This window comes from Haliotis rufescens, unplaced genomic scaffold (genome assembly GCF_023055435.1).
Source record: "Haliotis rufescens isolate VD_foot unplaced genomic scaffold, xgHalRufe1.0.p SCAF_4, whole genome shotgun sequence".
NCBI classification, from domain to species: Eukaryota; Metazoa; Mollusca; class Gastropoda; order Lepetellida; family Haliotidae; genus Haliotis; species Haliotis rufescens.
The window spans coordinates 19410872-19429454 of NW_025964112.1; the positions used below are offsets into that span (position 1 = coordinate 19410872).

The window sequence follows — 18583 nt, forward strand, 5'->3', positions numbered from 1 at the left end:
ATTTGCAAAGTATATTGAAGTAATTAAAACATTCTTATTTTACTTCATGGTTTTGAATGAGTGAAAAGGTTTACAGTACTTTCAACAGTATTACAGCGATATCATGCCAAAGAGCATCAACATGGCACTACTTGTTTGCTCACCTGACTGAACGTCAATTGAGCTGATGTGCCTTGTTTGTCCAGAACCTGCGGCCATTGTTGACTGTGCATCATAAACATCTCCTCAGAAGCCGCTTCACCAATGAAGCTGAAACTTCTCAATGATGAAACCCCAATTTGTTTAAGAGGTTTGAATCTGATTTGGCAGCGATATTTGAAAAGCTTATTTAACGCCATTACTCAGTCATTAGATTTCAGACTTGAATGAAATTTGGTGTATGTATAGTTTGTAGTGTGTTCAACATATCTTTTCCATTATGTTTGCAATGATTTAAATTTTAACCTTGTTTTAACCAAGCTCTGAAATTCCCTCAATAGGCATATTTGGCATCTTCTCCACAGAAATCACCAGGTTGAGGGAACTAAAGTTTGGCATATATGTTTCTCTTATGATGACATCATATTTTATTGTCAGATTTTTAGTGTCTTTGTGGAAAAGTGTGGGACTGGCAGGTGTTCATGTTGAGCAGGACTTGCTTATTCTTTTTGCAAACACCTTGTGTCATCACTGATTTTCAGTGATCCATTCATATAATTTTCACCATTATTTTGCCCTTTACATCCAATGGAATCTGTTTTGGCAAATGATCAAGACTGAATATTCTCTGGCAATGATGTTTTATATTTAGTCCTCAGTTTTTATGAAGAAAATATTGTAATATTGACATTCTAAATTGCTGACTACATATCCAGGTGAGCTATAGTGCCATGACACTTTATTTACATAGACAGGCAATCCAACCCATGACAAGAAATGATTTAACCACTCGGTTTCTCCCTCTCCATCTGAATAATGGTTCATGTGATCATTATTATCTATGTTGAAAAAGTCAGCAGCCAAGGAAATTCTAAGGAGCTTAGCCGACAGTAATGATCTTTCAGCATCTTTGATTCAATAGACTAGTTGCTACCTGCTTTACTATGCAAGACCTTGTTATAAACTTGGATTTACTGATATTAGGATTAGTCTGCCCGGCAGCATCTTGTTTGATGCACTGTGGTTTCATCCAAACTTTTATATATACTATGTAATCGCTCTTTGCCTTTTGTCAATTTGTGTGTACTATGAATATGTTGGATTTGGAATGAGCACACTTACATCAAGACTATCTTATATCATGTGTGTTGTAACATAATAAAGGATAACAGTCTTGTCTTTACTGATACCATTTTGTTTCACGATATGAAGGAGCATCACTATTTTCATGAGTGGTGCAATTTGTTTACACTCGGCATAACACTTTGCACTGCTTCTGAACATGTAATGAAAATGGTATGTGAAAAGAAATGACTGAGGTTCTATTTACAGTGTTTATCAATATGCTTTACTTCAACTTAAATTTAAGGAAACATAATCTCACAGCCAAATTTCAGAGAAAATATCCCCAAGATTATTAATGATGTATATACGGCAACTATACCACATTGTTACACAAGGTCAAAATTGACTATGACAATAACTGATTATTATTTCCTATAAGGTATAATAAGCATAATAATTGCAAAAGCATTTGATAAATACTATGACCAGTGTTCTCTCCTATATCAAATATGTTTTTGTTACCTCAAGTTACAGTATTTACATTGTTTAAAAAAAAGCATTTTGCTGTACATGCTTCATGTCCAGAAAAAAATGTGTTTGATGTAACAAAATATATTTGGTCATTTCCTTTTTGAGTAAAAAGAAATATTCCCTTGGCTTCAAGTGACCACAAACATTCTATCTCTGACATAAATTCCAAGTCCCTCGCCAGAATATGCAGTGGCTGGTGACCGAATCTCTGTGCACCTCCCTATAAATGATTTGGATTATGACTTATCTCTGCACAGAGCTGGGGGCTGTTCCATAGTGTTTTCCTAATAGACTCCCATATTAAAAACACACTAACAACCCCACCATAATGTACATCCCACACAACTAAAACATGATTCATTTACTCAGATGCTTGCTTTCAAATATGTGTACTTCATGCAACTTTTAATGTACTTATTGTGTGGGATACATCAAGCGTGTACAGATTTTTGGCCGCCGTCTCTGGGCACAATGCTGGACATAAAAAAATCTGGTTTCCAACCTGCTAAGTAAATTATTAGTTTCACAACTCAAAATGCAAATTTGGACGAGGAATCTATCAGGAAAACACTATGGGACAGCTCTGTAGCTCTGTGTAGCAACAAGTCAATATCAAAGTCATATATAGGGAGCAGTGCAGCTATAAACAATCAGACCATTAAGATGTTTCTGTTTTTTAATTTGACTGAGGGGTGTGGAGTTTCAGTTTTCCTCTCAAATTATCAAAATCAAAACATGCTATGTATGAACATGTAAAGATAGATCTTGATAGAATACTGTAACTTGAGCAATTACATCTATAACTATCATAATGTAACTAATTAACATACTACCATACACATAATTTCAAATTGAGTATGTATAATTCAGCCCTCACTGTCAGTCAAACAACCATTTGAGTTGTTGCTTGCACTGATTTGCTGAAGGTATATTTTTGCACTGTTTGTTTCGCAGGTTTATTTGTTTGACAAGAATTCTTGTGTCTGTTTTGTTGCTCCTACATTTCTTTGTCTTTATCTCAAGCAGGTACTAAATTAAAGGCTTTTGGTAGTATTATGAAAAACAATAATAATAATGTGATTTTCATTCCAAGATCTATTTTTTTGGGTAAGAGAAGAAGAGTAGAAATTTGGCTGGGGTAATCCTGCTGAACAATGTACCACTTTTTTGTGTCACTGTGTCGTGTAAAGATGTGTTTATTTGTGTTTCCTTGTATTTGGACTTTGAGAATACAGACAATTAGACAAGGTAAGCCATTCATCCAAGTTGTCATATGTCATGTGGTTTTGTTGTGTCCTATGTCTATGTCTTGTGCCTGCACATAACAGGTTGTTCTGATGCCAAGATGGACCTTGTGCTTATCCTGGATACCTCGACAAGTGTCACAGAACCCAACTTCAGACTCATGCAGGACTTTTTGAAATACTTCCTTGTTCCTGCCAACATTGATGATGACAATGTCCGAGTTGGTATTGTCATCTACAGTACCAAAGTTGCCATCCAGTTCCAGATGAATGAATACATTGGATCTAAGACAGATCTTTACTTAGCCATTGACAGTATACCTTATATGTATGGAAGTACTAACACCTATGGTGGACTGAATGTCATGAGAACACAGATGTTCACACCAGCAACAGGAGACCGACCTGATGTTGAGAATGTGGCCATTCTCATCACTGATGGTGTGTCCAATATCAATGCCAGAAGGACAATTCCAGAAGCTGTCAAAGCACGAGACCAAAACATTCACATCTATGTCATTGGTATTGGTCTTCAAGATACAAGGGAAATTGACGGCATTGCCTCGCCACCTATAGAAGAGAATCGTTTCACTGTCCAGGAGTTCAGTGAACTGTCTTCTATGAGAGAAAAGGTCTTTGGGTCTCTCTGTCCAAGTAAGAAGTTCTTCAGATTATATTCCTATTTTCATTATTTTTTAAGTATCTTAGAGTGTGTTGTCCTTCCTTGTATAAATTCAAAATTGTCCTGGCAGTGGTTTTGATGATCTGTGCTCCTAGGTAAAATGTAAGAATTCATTATCGGTATGTAGGATATTTCATCATCTGCATTATATTTACACTTTGCCATTCTTATCCCCCTTGCATATAATGCGAGCGGGTACAGTCGATTCCTCTGGACTTAGTCTCAAAAGAGAGGGGTAGGTGTCATTTCCAGAGCACAACTTGAAAACTGTGAAAGACTTTTCATCCAAACCAATGTTTTAGCCAAGGGCTGAAGTGGTGCCTTTTGCTATTTAGGAACTTTACAAAATTTGAATTTTCCCTGTTTCAATAGAAACAAGTTAGACTTAGCTGAAACTGAGGCAGGGGTCGTTTCCGGAGCAGAACTAAAGAAAGTGACACAACCCTTTCCATATCCAACAGAAATCTCTGCATAAAGCAGAATCGATTGTCTGATTCCAACTATATCATGAGCATGTGTTTAAAGAACTATTCAGCATTTTACATCCAAACTTGGTACATGTATTAATCAAGGGCTGAAGTGGTGCTTTTTGTTCTTTAGGAATTTAAAAAAAATATTTTTTTCCTGTTTCCATGACAACAAGTTTGACTTTGACTCTTTTCATGGTGATGTGTTTGTTCTGGACCATATCTCTAAAACTAATAAGTATTCTTTCATGAAACTGCACACACAAAGACCAGGTTGTCAAATGGTGCCTTTTGCTATTTAGGGAGTTTTAGAATTTACATTTTTTCCCATTTCCATAGCAACAAGTTTGACTTTGACTCTGTTCATATGTGTACCTGACATGGAAATACAAAGTTCCGAATCCCAATTCCATGGTATTGTTTTGATAGCTCAATAACGACTCTTGTATACGGACAGACAGATCAGATAGTAATTCGCTCATCAAGTTGGACCTAAAGTAACAGTCAGATGATTTGTTCTTTCAAATTTGAGGGGGTCAGGGGGATTTGTCATCTTTTGATGACTCTTGTAATGTTGGTCATAGTCCAGTGACACAATTATTGTTATTTGCACAGAATGATTGATCTATCCATAAAAGTATATCCCTTTACTTCAATATAACATCATGATCATTGTGTTTACAGTACCGCCACCAACCACCACTCCAAAGCCAATTCCAATAACCTTTGCACCAAAGAAACGTCCAAGTAAGCGATTGTCCTTATTTTAGAAATATATATATATATATATAATTGTCATGATATTTTACGTCATTCCACACATTTCCTTGTCTACATTGTGTTCAAATGCAAATCTCAAGTGAGGAAAATTGACATTTTACAATACTCTGGAAGTTCTAAATATAAAATCCGGGTTTATTGTATAAAATACCTGGGATAGGCTATAAAATCCCAGGGATATTATAGCATCCCTGTTCATGAGATTTAAGCTGATTGAAGAACAATAGGATGACATCATTCATATTTGATATCTAACCTGGAGAATCATGTGTCAATCATTATTTTCACCCATGTAGTAGGACATTTTTTTATGCTAGAAAACAAAATAACATATCATTTAAGTTTTCCTGAGTTTATTGTTTTAAAAGTGAGAATTTTCTTCCAGGTTGTTCTGATGCAAGGATGGATCTTGTATTAATACTGGATACCTCCACAAGTGTCACTGAACCCAACTTCAGACTCATGCAGGACTTCTTGAAGTTCTTCTTGGCTAATGCCAACATTGATGACGACAATGTCCGAGTTGGTATTGTCATCTACAGTACCAAAGTAGCTATTCAGTTCCAGATGAATGAATATATTGGTCAAAAGAGGGAAGTTTACAAAGCCATTGACGGAATACCATATATGTATGGAAGTACCAACACCTATGGTGGACTGAATATAATGAGGACTCAGATGTTCACACCTGGAACAGGTGACCGACCTGATGTTGACAATGTGGCCATTCTCATCACTGATGGTGTGTCCAATATAAATGCCAGAAGGACAATCCCAGAAGCTGTCGAAGCCCGAAATCAGAACATCCACATATATGTCATTGGTATTGGTCTGAAAGATACTAGGGAAATTGATGGCATTGCCAGTGAGCCAGTTGAAGAAAACCGTTTCACTGTTCAGGAGTTCAGTGAGCTCTCGTCTATGAGGGAAAAGGTCTTTGGTTCTATTTGCCCAGGTATGAAGTTTTGCATTTTTTATACCTATATTATATGGTAGTGCTGTTTGAATTACAAATTTACCCATGAGAATTTTAAGTTTATATGGTTAAGATTTTCCTGGATTGGGACTAAACACTGAAATTAGAAACAATAAAATGACATTTGACAATATTTATTTTTCATGACTCAAAATTAGGTGAATCTCATCCACAAAAAATTCCAGTGTGTGACTTAATGATATCATTTTCTGTTTATTCAGTTGAACCACCAACTATTCCTATCACTCTGGCACCAAGGAAGCTGCCCAGTAAGTGACATACAATGTATCATCAAATTTTACAGACAGTACATACTGACATGATTTAGATACTGGAAATTATTTAACTAGAATGGCAACTGCCATTTCTACTCTACTTGTCTTCAGTGTGTTGAATAGGACATTTATTTTTTAGTTCACCTTTCTGAAAGTCAAGTGAACTAATGTTGTGCCCTGTTTGTCTGGAGTTGGAGACAAGTTTTTTTCGAGCTGCAGCTGCAAAACCACATACACTATATTAAAACTATGAGCCTAAATGTTTTTTGTAGAAAAAACACCTTGCAACAGTGTAATTTTTATCCAGGACAGAATTTGTTTTTGAGGCTCTGTCATCTCCTCATAACCAACAGGACCTATGAAGCAAAAACTTCACATGCTGGTTCCCACAAGTTTTAAATCCAATTCAAATTTTGCCACCATGGCAGCAATATTGATTTCCTGTATTTTGTGAAACATTTGGAAAATTGTTATGGCATTAGAAACATTATTGTCCTTGGAAGGTATGTAAGGCTCAGAGTTGAAACTTTGGTAAAGTATATTTAACTATTGAGTTTTGCAACAATGTTCAACATTACTGCATTCAGTTTTTGCAGATTTAGAAACATTATGGAAATTGCATTAGTTGTTTCATATTTATTAATTCATTGTCCTAATATTTGAATAGCCATGCTGTCAGCAACTTTTGTTTAGTGGCTGTTGACATTTTATACTGTTGACTACAGTCCGTTTGACTCCAAATGAGAATGATGAATTGCAAAATAACTCGAAATCCAGATAAGTGTATGAAACATCAATACAGTACTTGACAATGAATACCCTGTACCCAACAAAATCTGCATTTTGTTTATTTTAAGACCCATGACGGATGAAGTTCTTTAAGAAACTATCATGTAATTTTGTATAGAAATGTGTACATGACACGTAGGGGGGACAAACTGTGGAAGGCACAGCGCAAGCACGCATGCACTGCACGTTCTGTGGTAGGGGAAATGACAGAGCGTTAGAGGGTCCGTCTCATAATAATTTCAGTCGCAATCTGACTCGCTCATGCCATAGATCTCGTCGTCGGAACTGCTGGTGCCTGAACCGACTGTCACTATTATAGGTTGGACTGTTGCTGGCCGTAGTCCATCTCGTGACCAATAACGTGGCTCTATCTCATCAACGACTGTGGCCACACAACGCCTCCATGTTTCTACTCTTACCCGACCAAGGGATTCCTTTACGAGTTGTTCAACGTCTCGTAATTTGAACGTTGTGTTCGATCGTCCAACGTCACCCTTGATGATGCCCCATACCAAGTCGATTGGATTCAGGTCGCAGTGATAAGGTGACACTCCTAAGACAGCGTGACCCTAACCCTTGATGTAACTGTCAACTTTATACACGGGGTCAGGTTTCATAGTTTTGATGATTTCATAGAGCTGTGGTTTCGTCGCTCGAGAAGGAAAGGTAATGTTCCTCCGTTGCAGCCAAGTAACCATGTCTCCTTTACGGTTATTAGAGGTTGGAGTCTTGCTTTCTGGATCCTGCACACTATGATACGGTGCATTGTCCATGACAATGAGAGACTTGGTAAGCAAAGCAGGGACTAATTTATCTTTCACCCACTCCAGAAATGCATTGCCGTTCATTTCTGTGTGGTAGTCCCTGTTGTCTTTGGCCTTGGCTCTAAAGACGAGGTCACAGTCTGGGAGAAAACCCTGACTAGCAGAACCAGCATGGAGAACTATGAGTCTTTCACCCTTTCCCATTGGTAACTTTCTACCAGACTCCTTACAGTCACCACTGGGTACCCACTGACTGCTGGCTGTGTGTGACGCATTTACCCATGTCTCATCTTAGAAGGCGGGCTCATATCCTTCTTCACGTTTCTGCTTGATGGTACGAAGGTAATGATTTCGGAGACGAACAATGTCAGACCGTTCACACAACACAGCCCTATTTTCTCCAGTTATCTTTTTGTATTTGTAACCAAATGTATGCAACAGCTGCCATAGTTTGTACTTTGTAACATGTAAATCATGGTCAGTTTCAAGGTGTTTCTTCAAAATTCTTAGGGACAGGTACTTATTTTCTGAGTGCAGTTTAACAATTGCACGTCTGACTTGATCCCTCTTAAAAACTGTCTAATTTATCAACCTTGCGTGGTTTTGACATGTTCCCTACCTCCTTGGCCTGACTATTTGTATCTCGTCGACTAACAACATTTTTAAGTTTCTGAGGGGACATACCAAGAGCTTTTGAAGCTCGTTTCAAGAATTTATTAATTGCATAAAAAGGCTTTGCTCTTTCTGCTTCACTTCTAAAGAAATCATACACATTCAACATCAACTGTTTAACATCTGCTGAGTAGCGCATCTTGTCATTGAATGAACACGGTCACTGTGTAGCACGTGCAAACCGTGCTTGCGCTGTTCCTTCCACGGTTTGTCCCCCTACGTGTCATGTACACATTTCTATACAAAATTACATGATATTTTCTTAAAGAACTTCATCCATCATTGGTCTTAAAATAAACAAAATGCAGATTTTGTTGGGTACAGGGTATTCATGGTCAAGTAACGTATTGATGTTTCATACACTTTCCTGGATTTCGAGTTATTTTGCAATTCATCGTTCTCATTTGGAGTCAAACGGACTGTACATATTCATTTGAGCTACAGTGCCATGGGCCCAAGGCACTATTTTTGTATAACTAATCAAGATTCAATTGAGTTATTCTGTGCAGGCTTACTTAGACTCATACTTATTTAATGTGATATTAGTTTACATTAATAAGACCAAATGTTTTTTGTGTATTTTTACATCAGTAAGAATCTTATTATAAGGTTCACATCAATAAGAAGGATATTTATAGTACAGTTTACATCTATAAGTAGGATATTAATTGTAGTCTTCATCAATAAGAAAGATATTTGTTCTACATTTTACATCAATAAGAAGGATATTTATTGTACAGTCTACATCAATAAGAAGGATATTTATTGTACAGTCTACATCAATGAGAAGGATATTTATTGTACAGTCTACATCAATAAGAAGGATATTTATTGTACAGTCTACATCAATAAGAAGGATATTTATTGTACATTTTACACCTATAAGTAGGATATTTATTGTACAGTCAACATCAATAAGAAATATATTTATTGTACAGTTTACATCTATAAGTAGGATATTAATTGTAGTTTTCATCAGTAAGAAAGATATTTGTTCTACATTTTACATCAATAAGAAGGATATTTATTGTACAGTCTACATCAATAAGAAATATATTTATTGTACAGTTTACAACAATAAGAAGGATATTTATTGTACAGTTTACAACAATAAGGATATTTATTGTACATTACAACAATAAGGATATTTATTGTACAGTTTACAACAATAAGAAGGATATTTATTTACAGTTTACAATGATAAGAAGGATATTTATTGTACAGTTTACAACAATTAGAAGGATATTTATTGTACAGTCTACATCAATAAAAAAGATATCTATTGTACAGTTTACAACAAGAAGAAGGATATCTATTGTACAGTCTACATCTATAAGTGGGATATTTATTTTACAGTTTACAACAATAAGAAGGATGTTTATTGTACAATTTACTAAATAAGACTGAAATAGGAAAGAATGATATTGTGTAGTGTAAATCAATAAGAAGGACTAATTTTGTATTGTATCTAATAAAGATATCTGTCATAATGGTGTTGCTGTTTCAGGTTATTTCATGTTTCTCTTCTGTCTATTTTGTGTATATGTGTGTTTGTCATATATGTTGCACAATGCAAATCACTTCTAAAGACTTATGTATCAGAATAACCCTAACAACTAACGCATTACTTTTACCTCATACAGAAATTCTTGTTGTATTGCTCTTTTACTTCTATTTTATTCCATTTAGCTTTATTATGTTATTCTCTTCAAACAGTTTGTTTATGTCATTTGACACTGTATCATAGATTAAGAACATCTAATCAAAGTAACAATTTTAAACAATATAAAAAGTGTGTTAAGAGAAGAAATTGTTTATTTCCAAATATATGCTACTTAACTGTAATTGTTTAATTTACATCAGATAAGTTCTTCTATAACATTGTCTGTTAAACTGTTGATGGGAATCAAGAATATACATGTTGTTTTTCTGTCTCAGGCTGTGACGATGCAAAGTTGGATCTTGTGCTTATCCTGGATACTTCCACAAGTGTCACTGAACCCAACTTTAAACTCATGCAGGATTTCTTAAAGTATTTCCTTAGTGATGCTAACATTGATGATGACAATGTCCGAGTTGGTATTGTCATCTACAGTACCAAAGTTGCCATTCAGTTCCAGATGAATGAATATATTGGTCAGAAGAAGGAAGTTTACAAAGCCATTGACAACATACCCTATATGTATGGAAGTACCAACACCTATGGTGGAATAAATGTAATGAGGACTCAGATGTTCACACCAGCAACAGGAGACCGACCTGATGTTGATAATGTGGCCATTCTTATTACTGATGGTGTATCTAATATCAATGCCAGAAGGACAATCCCAGAAGCTGTTAAAGCCCGCAACCAGAATATCCACATCTATGTGATTGGTATTGGTCTGCAAGATACAAGGGAAATTGATGGCATTGCCTCACCACCTATAGAAGAGAATCGTTTCACTGTCCAGGAGTTCAGTGAACTGACAACAATGAAAGAAAGAGTCTTTGGTTCTATTTGCCCAGGTAAACACATTTGGCCAAACATGCAGTACTGGTACTTGTTCATTGACATACCTATTCTTGAAATATTATAGAGAAACAACAGTAAAAGAAAAGAATCAACAAATTGTCCACCTAGGGAGTTTATTTCACTCAGTCTAAACTATTTGTAGACCACCTCTGTGGTCTAGTGGTAGAGGATACGCCCAGAGAGAGAATGGTCAGGGGTTTCATCCCAGTCCATGTCATACCAAATGACTTTAAAAGATGGTACTTGTTGTTACTCTGTGTCATGCTCAGCATAAAAGGGGCTAAAACAAGGACTGGTCAGCTCAGAGTCAGTATACTGTGTGTGAGTGGGGTATTCATGTTAAACTGCATCATGGTATCTCAGTGGGCTAGCACTTTAAAATCAGCATCAGTCAAGAGTACAAGCATGCCCATCGCTATATAAGTGCATTAATCTTGGAAGCAATGCTACCACCTCACCACCTCACCTAAGCTTTTTGTAATTACTGCGATTCCTAAGGCACATAAATAATGTAACTTTGCTCACACAGTGCTATCTTTTGAAATGGGAAATGAGTCATATCTTCTTGTATTTTCAGTTCAGGCCCCTACCCCTACACCTCAACAAAATGGTAAGTTGCCATATTTTGCTTACACTAGGGATTACAGAAATATTATTTTTACAATTGAAAAAACCCACATGAATTGCATCAATTTGAGTGTATGTTAATGATGTATTTAAATGTTAATGATTACACATATTTATGAGTGAGATTTCTTACTTTTCAAGTCATTTCTAAAATAATTATCATTACAATATCATATTAATTTAATTTTGAATTGTTATGTTTCATTGTTTTCATTTGTCTGCCATGTAACATTGGTTCATGTTGTCAAGCAGTCGATCATTCAGGGACCATATTATCCATTGTTTGTTCAATTTCCTGAATCTGTTCCCACAACATTCAAGAAAGTAAATGGGTAAATCTGTGGTGCACTGAATAAGAACAACCTATATAACCAGAACAAAATATAGCACAGTGAACTATATACAAGTATAAAACAAAAGAAATGATTGTTTGAGGTTTATTTTGAAACTGCTTGACAATACTGTTGTTTGTTCTGTTACAGTGTGTTTTCATTTGATTGTCAAATATTTATAAGAATAAATTTGTTCTCATTTGTTGATAAATGTTTGTCTGTAACCATATGTTCTCATTCAATGTCAAGTGAATCGTTTGTAAACCATATCTGTTCACATTGTTGTCTAATGCTTTGTTTGTGAAGTGTTTGTTCATCTACTTTCACTGCCTCAGAAGTTGTAATTGTACTATCAAACATGTTTTAATGAAACATACAACATGGAGAAGAAGTAAGAAATATAAAGATTTGTACATTTCAGTGTTAATCTGTACAGCACCTTTGATTATCTTCTTCTGAAATGATAGCTATGGACTCACATTTTGATAGTATATTCAAAATATTTCAATGAAAAGAAACAGTGACAATTACAGATTTGTAAAACAAATTATACAACTGTAAAATACACCTCTTTAAGTGTCATTAGAAGTTGGTATGATGAACAAGGCAGGTAACTCGGTGGATATACAACTGCTTTATACAGTAAATGCGATGTTTCAGTGTAGATACTAACACCGTTATCGAGCAAGTGATGTGATTTACACTGAAACATTGCATTCATTGGATCAAGAAGTTGTATATAGATAGAACTATCTCGCTTGTAAAAAATACACATGTGATAAAATCCTACAGATAATCAACATTCTAATTGGCACTGTTACCTCTGTATTTGTGTGTGACAATGTTTACTGCATATGTGTTATTGCAGTTTTTGCATGTGTACTTTGTACATCAGTGGATCATATCCTACAGAATGTGTGAACTCCCTCCTGTCATTGTACAACCATTAGGGCATGGGTGGCCATGTTGTCTAAGGTGTCGGAACTCGCAATGCGGGCTTATACTTCTCAGATGCCAGGATCTGCTGGTCATAAGTTTGAATCCCAGATACACCCCAGTTATGATCCTTGTCTGGCAAGCACCACATACCTGTCAGTTTCATCAGTGTGGTAAATGTCTACCACCTGCATAAGTTTGGACTTTTTTTCTTCATCAAGCTGACATGCAGTCGTTTAAGCGAAGTACTGTTTTCAAGCAGTGTTAAATCCAACTCACTCTCACTGTCCAGCATTTTATGTACCAGGTACAAGGGATATGGAAGGAGAAGGAGCACTTTAGAACTGCAGTATATAAGATTACTCATAATATCAATCATGCTGGTTTGTCTGATACAGACTTCATTATGGACAGGACATCGTCGTATAGCTGGAATGCTGTTGAGTGTGGTATTATGCAACAAACGAACAATGCCAGTGTCTTTTTAGTAGTTGCATCTGTTATGCTGTCATTTACAATGGCCTAATTGATCTTGTTTAGTAATTGTATACAAGATATAATGAATGGATAAAAACAATATGACTCAAACTGTGTAAACTCATAATTTGAAAATGGTGCTGATAAACTACACACTCTGTTATACATGTCATATTCTAACCTGAAAGGACATAGGACAATATAACAACTAAATCATTTAGGCCTCTAAAATGTTTGAACTAGGAAAGCTTCAGAGGTTGTCTTGTATAGTTCATAGTCATAGTTCAGCTTTAATCACACATGTCTTGTTATAACAGAAAGTAATTATACTAATCCACATAATACTGATATAAGAGTAACGCTATTTTCAGGGCATTATCATTTGCAGAAGCCCAAGGTATTCCATTAACTGCCTGACGAAGGAGGGAAGTTGAAAAGACCAAGGGTTTCTGCAAATGATAATACCCTGAAAAATAGTGTTACCGATGTCATAGCTAAGAGGAATAGAATATATTAAATAAAAATATACAACAATATCGGTTTTGAAACATTTACTGCAATCACCGGGCATGAATATATTGAAAAACATTTAACAGTTCTGAAAAAAAAACAATTGCTCAAACAGGCAGTTGAGCTCAATTAAATATAATATAAGATAACAGGAAAGGCTCTTAAGCTGTTATTTAGTGTTTCTAAATATTCACAATGTGCTGATATAGGGACGAGTGAGTGAGTTTGGTTTAACAACACTTGGAGCTAATATAGCCATGTTAACTCATGTGGAATAACTAAATGACCTTTTCTTGCTCTCTTCCAACATGGCACTCTGTTTGGGTAATACATGTATAAATGTTTCATGTTCAGATTGTATGTTACTGTCTCCTGTGTCAGTGGTCCCATCTGTTCTGTCCCTAACTTCACCCCTGAAACCATGTTTCCCTATGCCTCCAGGCTGTGCAGATTCAAGGATGGATCTTGTGTTTGTGTTGGATGCCTCTACCAGTGTCACAGAACCCAACTTCAGACTCATGCTAGATTTCTTGAAAGACTTCTTGTTTGTGGCCAGCATTGATAATGGCAATGTCCGTGTTGGTGTACTCATCTACAGCACCAAAGTCTTCATCCAATTCCAAATGAATCAGTACCAGAACAAGAGGGACATCTTCGCAGCAATAGATGAGATCCCATATAATTATGGCAGCACCAACACATTTGGTGGTCTGAATACAATGAGAACTCAGATGTTCACACCTGATAATGGTGATCGCCCAGATGTTTTGAATGTTGCTATCGTGATCACTGATGGTGTGTCCAACATTAATGCTAGGAGGACAATCCCAGAGGCTGAAATTGCACGAGATGAAGGCATCCACATCTATGTCATTGGTATTGGTCTATCAGACACCAGGGAAATTGATGGTATCGCTTCACTTCCCTTGGAGAAGAACAGGTTTACTGTCAATGAGTTCACTGAGCTCAGAGCGATGAGAGACCAAGTCTTCACTTCCATGTGTCCAGGTATATCACTGGGTCAGAACCAAAGGCATCATTTAAGCAGATCCTACTCCTTTCATGCTGTTGAGCTTAAACCAGGCTTCAATTGAGACTAATTGATGGCACATACAAGAAAATCATATGAAACTGCATGCAGTCTGAATGGATTTCTTAACATGTTGCCTTCATCCCAGAGGGCAAATGTCAAGTACCATGCCTGGCGATTAAAATAGCATGGATAATTGAAACACCAGTTTAGTTACACATAACTAAATTGCTGTACTGATATGAAAAAATGGATCATATTGATCTGTATGCCATTTTGTGTGATACATTTTTTCATAATTTCTCTGCTTATTTGAACTCCTCTTATCTGTTAATCTTGACAATACTACTCAAACAATACATCGACTCATGGCATCATTACTTTACATTTGATGAAAACATATGATGCCATGAGGGTAAATGTATACAAGCTGTGAGTTATCTCATGGAAACTTGGTGGACAAAGATTAATGTTGCTTGTTTCAGCTTTTTCACTACCTAATACAAATATATTTGGGTTCTTTTCGAGACTGTTGTGCATATAAGTTATAACCATAATAAAAAGTCTTTTTCAGCAGATTTCAAAACGTCTTTTTCTGCTATCAGAAAATGTAAGTATGATATTTCTTTTTAATATTAACAAGGTAATTAGAATGAAGAATGTTTTGTACATGTTTAATGTTAAAGTGTATGTTACTGTATCTATTAATCACCTTTTTCAGGATTTATAATCTTTCAAGTAATGTGAGTGTACCCGTCATGTAAATCATGCTATGTATATAAACAACAAATTTGTTTCAGGGCAAGTCATTTATTCTCAATTATGTATTTAATACCATTTCCCACTGTAGGTGGCCCTGACCAGAGGATGGACCTTGTGTGTTCTAGACATCTCCACCAGTGTCATCCCAGCTCCAGATTCATCCAGGATTTCCTCAAGTTTTTAGGTTTTCATCCAGTTCCAGATGGATCACTAACAAACCTCTGGAGAAAAACAACTTCATTATAAATAACTTCTCAACCTGGTTGAAATGAGGAGGAAGTGTTTGAATCACTCTCTGATGACCAGGTGAGTTTGGTTTCTGCCTTTTGTTAACTCTACACACCAGTGCTGTTATGATAGATTATAAGATTAGAATTATGATGTTAATGTGCAGGTAACATCTGTACTTCCCTATCAGTGTTGCAGTAGCCAATGTTTGCTGTTGAGTAAACTGAACTGGTGATCATGCAGTTTGTAACAATGTGTGATCATTGTACACACTTGGAGAGCATCATTCTTTTCTGACACAATCACTATATGTGTGCGAGAAACATTGTCAAAGGTATTAAAGACATCAATTGAGAAGGCTTACCTTCAGCTCTTATCTAAATGCACTGCACTTCAGATCTCGTCCTTTTGCTTGTACACAGATTAATTCCATTAGAATTCAGTTTTTTGCTTGACTTTAAGTTGAAGCATTTTATTGTACTCTATTTTATAAGTATCCCAGCAAGGTGATTGATGTTAGTGGTCCAGGAATGTTTTTGGAATCTACTCTTAGTAATAAGAATGTAACTGGTGACATTAGATGTCATACTGGAAACATTCCAGGAAACAGCGATGTCAAGGTTGATGGAGAAGAAATACTTGCCACTTTAAATGTTTGTCTGCCTTGCCTTCAGGGAGAGCATGTTGATGCATATGTACTTTTTTTTTACAGACATGGTTAGCGAGTCACCGACAACATGTAAGTGTGTGGATGATTGTCTCAGTGTTTCGGACCACACAGGTTCATGAAGATCACTTTATACATTCATGTAATCACTGTTCGTGTATATCTGTTCACTCAGTAACTGTGATTGTCACTATGCTTTCAACCTGCACCTGATCAGCATATTTGTTACACAAAGTAGTAAGTGGAAAGTAATCTCTATTGACCTTTTTTCACACTTTCGCCATCTAGGATCGAAAACGAGGCATGGAGAGCATAGCTCCATGCAGTGTGAGCTCATAGGGAACAGACAGCATGTTATGCATTTCACTGATGGACATTTCAAACAAACAAAAAATGGTATCCTTTGTATCTAATACAGAAGATGTTTCACATTTAATCATGAGGTCCAACTAAAATATGCCTGTAATACACTGGAATTAGCATTTTGCTGTCAGGATCCCGGAAGTGAATCGATAGGTGCATTTCGAGATACGTATTTCAGAAATAGATTGTTTTATCATAACCTCGTCAGCATATAGGTACAATGTGACAGTACATTCAATGACAGAAGTTTTGTATCGTAAATGAACCGCATAACATGAAACACGTCAGTGTACTTTTGCAAATTTGCTCAGTCAATGCGTGGCTTGGCGAACTCGAGATCGTCGATCATGTATATTTCACGTTTCATAGTGGTGTTTGCTGCACAACGCACTATCGTTTTGCCATGAGTCCAGTTGACAAAAGACACTTTTTCTGCTATGATTTTCATCTTAACATATTACGATGTAAATGAAATTAGTTCACAAAATAATTCGTGTGTCAAAATAAATATTCAGAAGGGGCGATAACTGTATTCAGTGTGTACAATGACAGATGATACTTTACTTGTTCTTCAAACATCACTTACTTAACTGATTATTGCCGATTGAGATTGCACCGTGCACGACAAAAGTAATAATGTGTGAACTGTTTAAAATAAGTTAAATAAAACTAATAATTGATAAATATAAATAATGCATGAAATTGAAGAAATATAAGAATTGATACAACCACCAACTTCTTGAACACCCTCACCTAATCCTGTATGATGATAGGTAATTGTATATCAAAAGGAAGCTACTTATACATTTATCCTGAATAGTTTGAAAATGTCTTGATCAGATATGAGTACAGATAAAATAACAAAAGATAAAAAGGAATCAACTTCAATTGGTAATCAAGCCAAGATAAAATATATGTATCAGTACAAATTATCTGGATTTCTCATATTTAACAAAGAAAAACAAACCGAAATGTTCATGTCTTTATTTCTCACAATATAAGTTTTCAAAACTTAACATGGACAGGGTGTCTTTGTCAGTCAAAAGCACCTAATTAAATTCCAGGAGAAAATCATTTTCTTGCTTGTAAACAAATGGTACAATGTGCTTTTTTAGTGTCTGATAAATATTGGCCATGTTGTTTTGTGAGTGAATAAGGCTTTTCACTTCCTCATCCTATTAAGTGAAATGTGACAGGAAGCACATTTCTTGATTGAATGAATGTGGCTTTTCACTTCCTTGTGTTGACTCGCTGGCCTGAAATGAATAATTCAATAATATTGTAATAATATTTCTACTTCAATAAAAAATTTTATAAACAATGCATATTCACCTTCTCTCAAAATATTCCTTATTTAGAAAACAACATTCTTCTGAAATAGAGAAATTTTAGGAAAATTAATCACAGTGTGTAACATTACATGCTACTTTAGAACAATCTTGAAGGCATCAATTCATTTGATATGTCTAAAACTCAAACAGTATATTCTGTGTAAACAGTAAACTCAACAGATGCATCAATTTAATGACAGTGTACTACAGCTCTTTATATCAATGTCACACAGAAATTCACTCTTGTTTTAATGAAACATGTTTTGATATTTGTATTACCGGTATGTATTTAATCATGAAATACTTTGTTTAGTCTGACCATGCTGAAAACATACTTTTGCTGGAGTGAAATAAATAAGATTTTTATTAAAATCAGATGAAATATCACACTTACAGTCAGTCTGCCTCATTGACACTATGGT

The 18583-nt window shown here is 35.7% G+C and overlaps 1 protein-coding gene across 26 annotated transcripts in view; it reads left to right on the forward strand.

The window, feature by feature from the left end:
- LOC124132118 overlaps positions 1-18583 on the forward strand; it is a 239477-nt gene that overhangs the window by 130146 nt on the left and 90748 nt on the right. For 4 of the 26 annotated variants that reach the window (XM_048382613.1, XM_048382615.1, XM_048382616.1 and 1 more), the window contains 7 exons: positions 3063-3632; positions 4812-4874; positions 5293-5862; positions 6105-6152; positions 10322-10891; positions 11476-11508; positions 14222-14788. The exons of 21 other annotated variants lie outside the window; for them this stretch is intronic. In XM_048382613.1, coding sequence (XP_048238570.1) covers positions 3063-3632; positions 4812-4874; positions 5293-5862; positions 6105-6152; positions 10322-10891; positions 11476-11508; positions 14222-14788 — 2421 coding nt within the window. The remainder of the gene's footprint in view (positions 1-3062; positions 3633-4811; positions 4875-5292; positions 5863-6104; positions 6153-10321; positions 10892-11475; positions 11509-14221; positions 14789-18583) is intronic. One more of the 26 variants, XM_048382618.1, reaches the window with a different exon arrangement.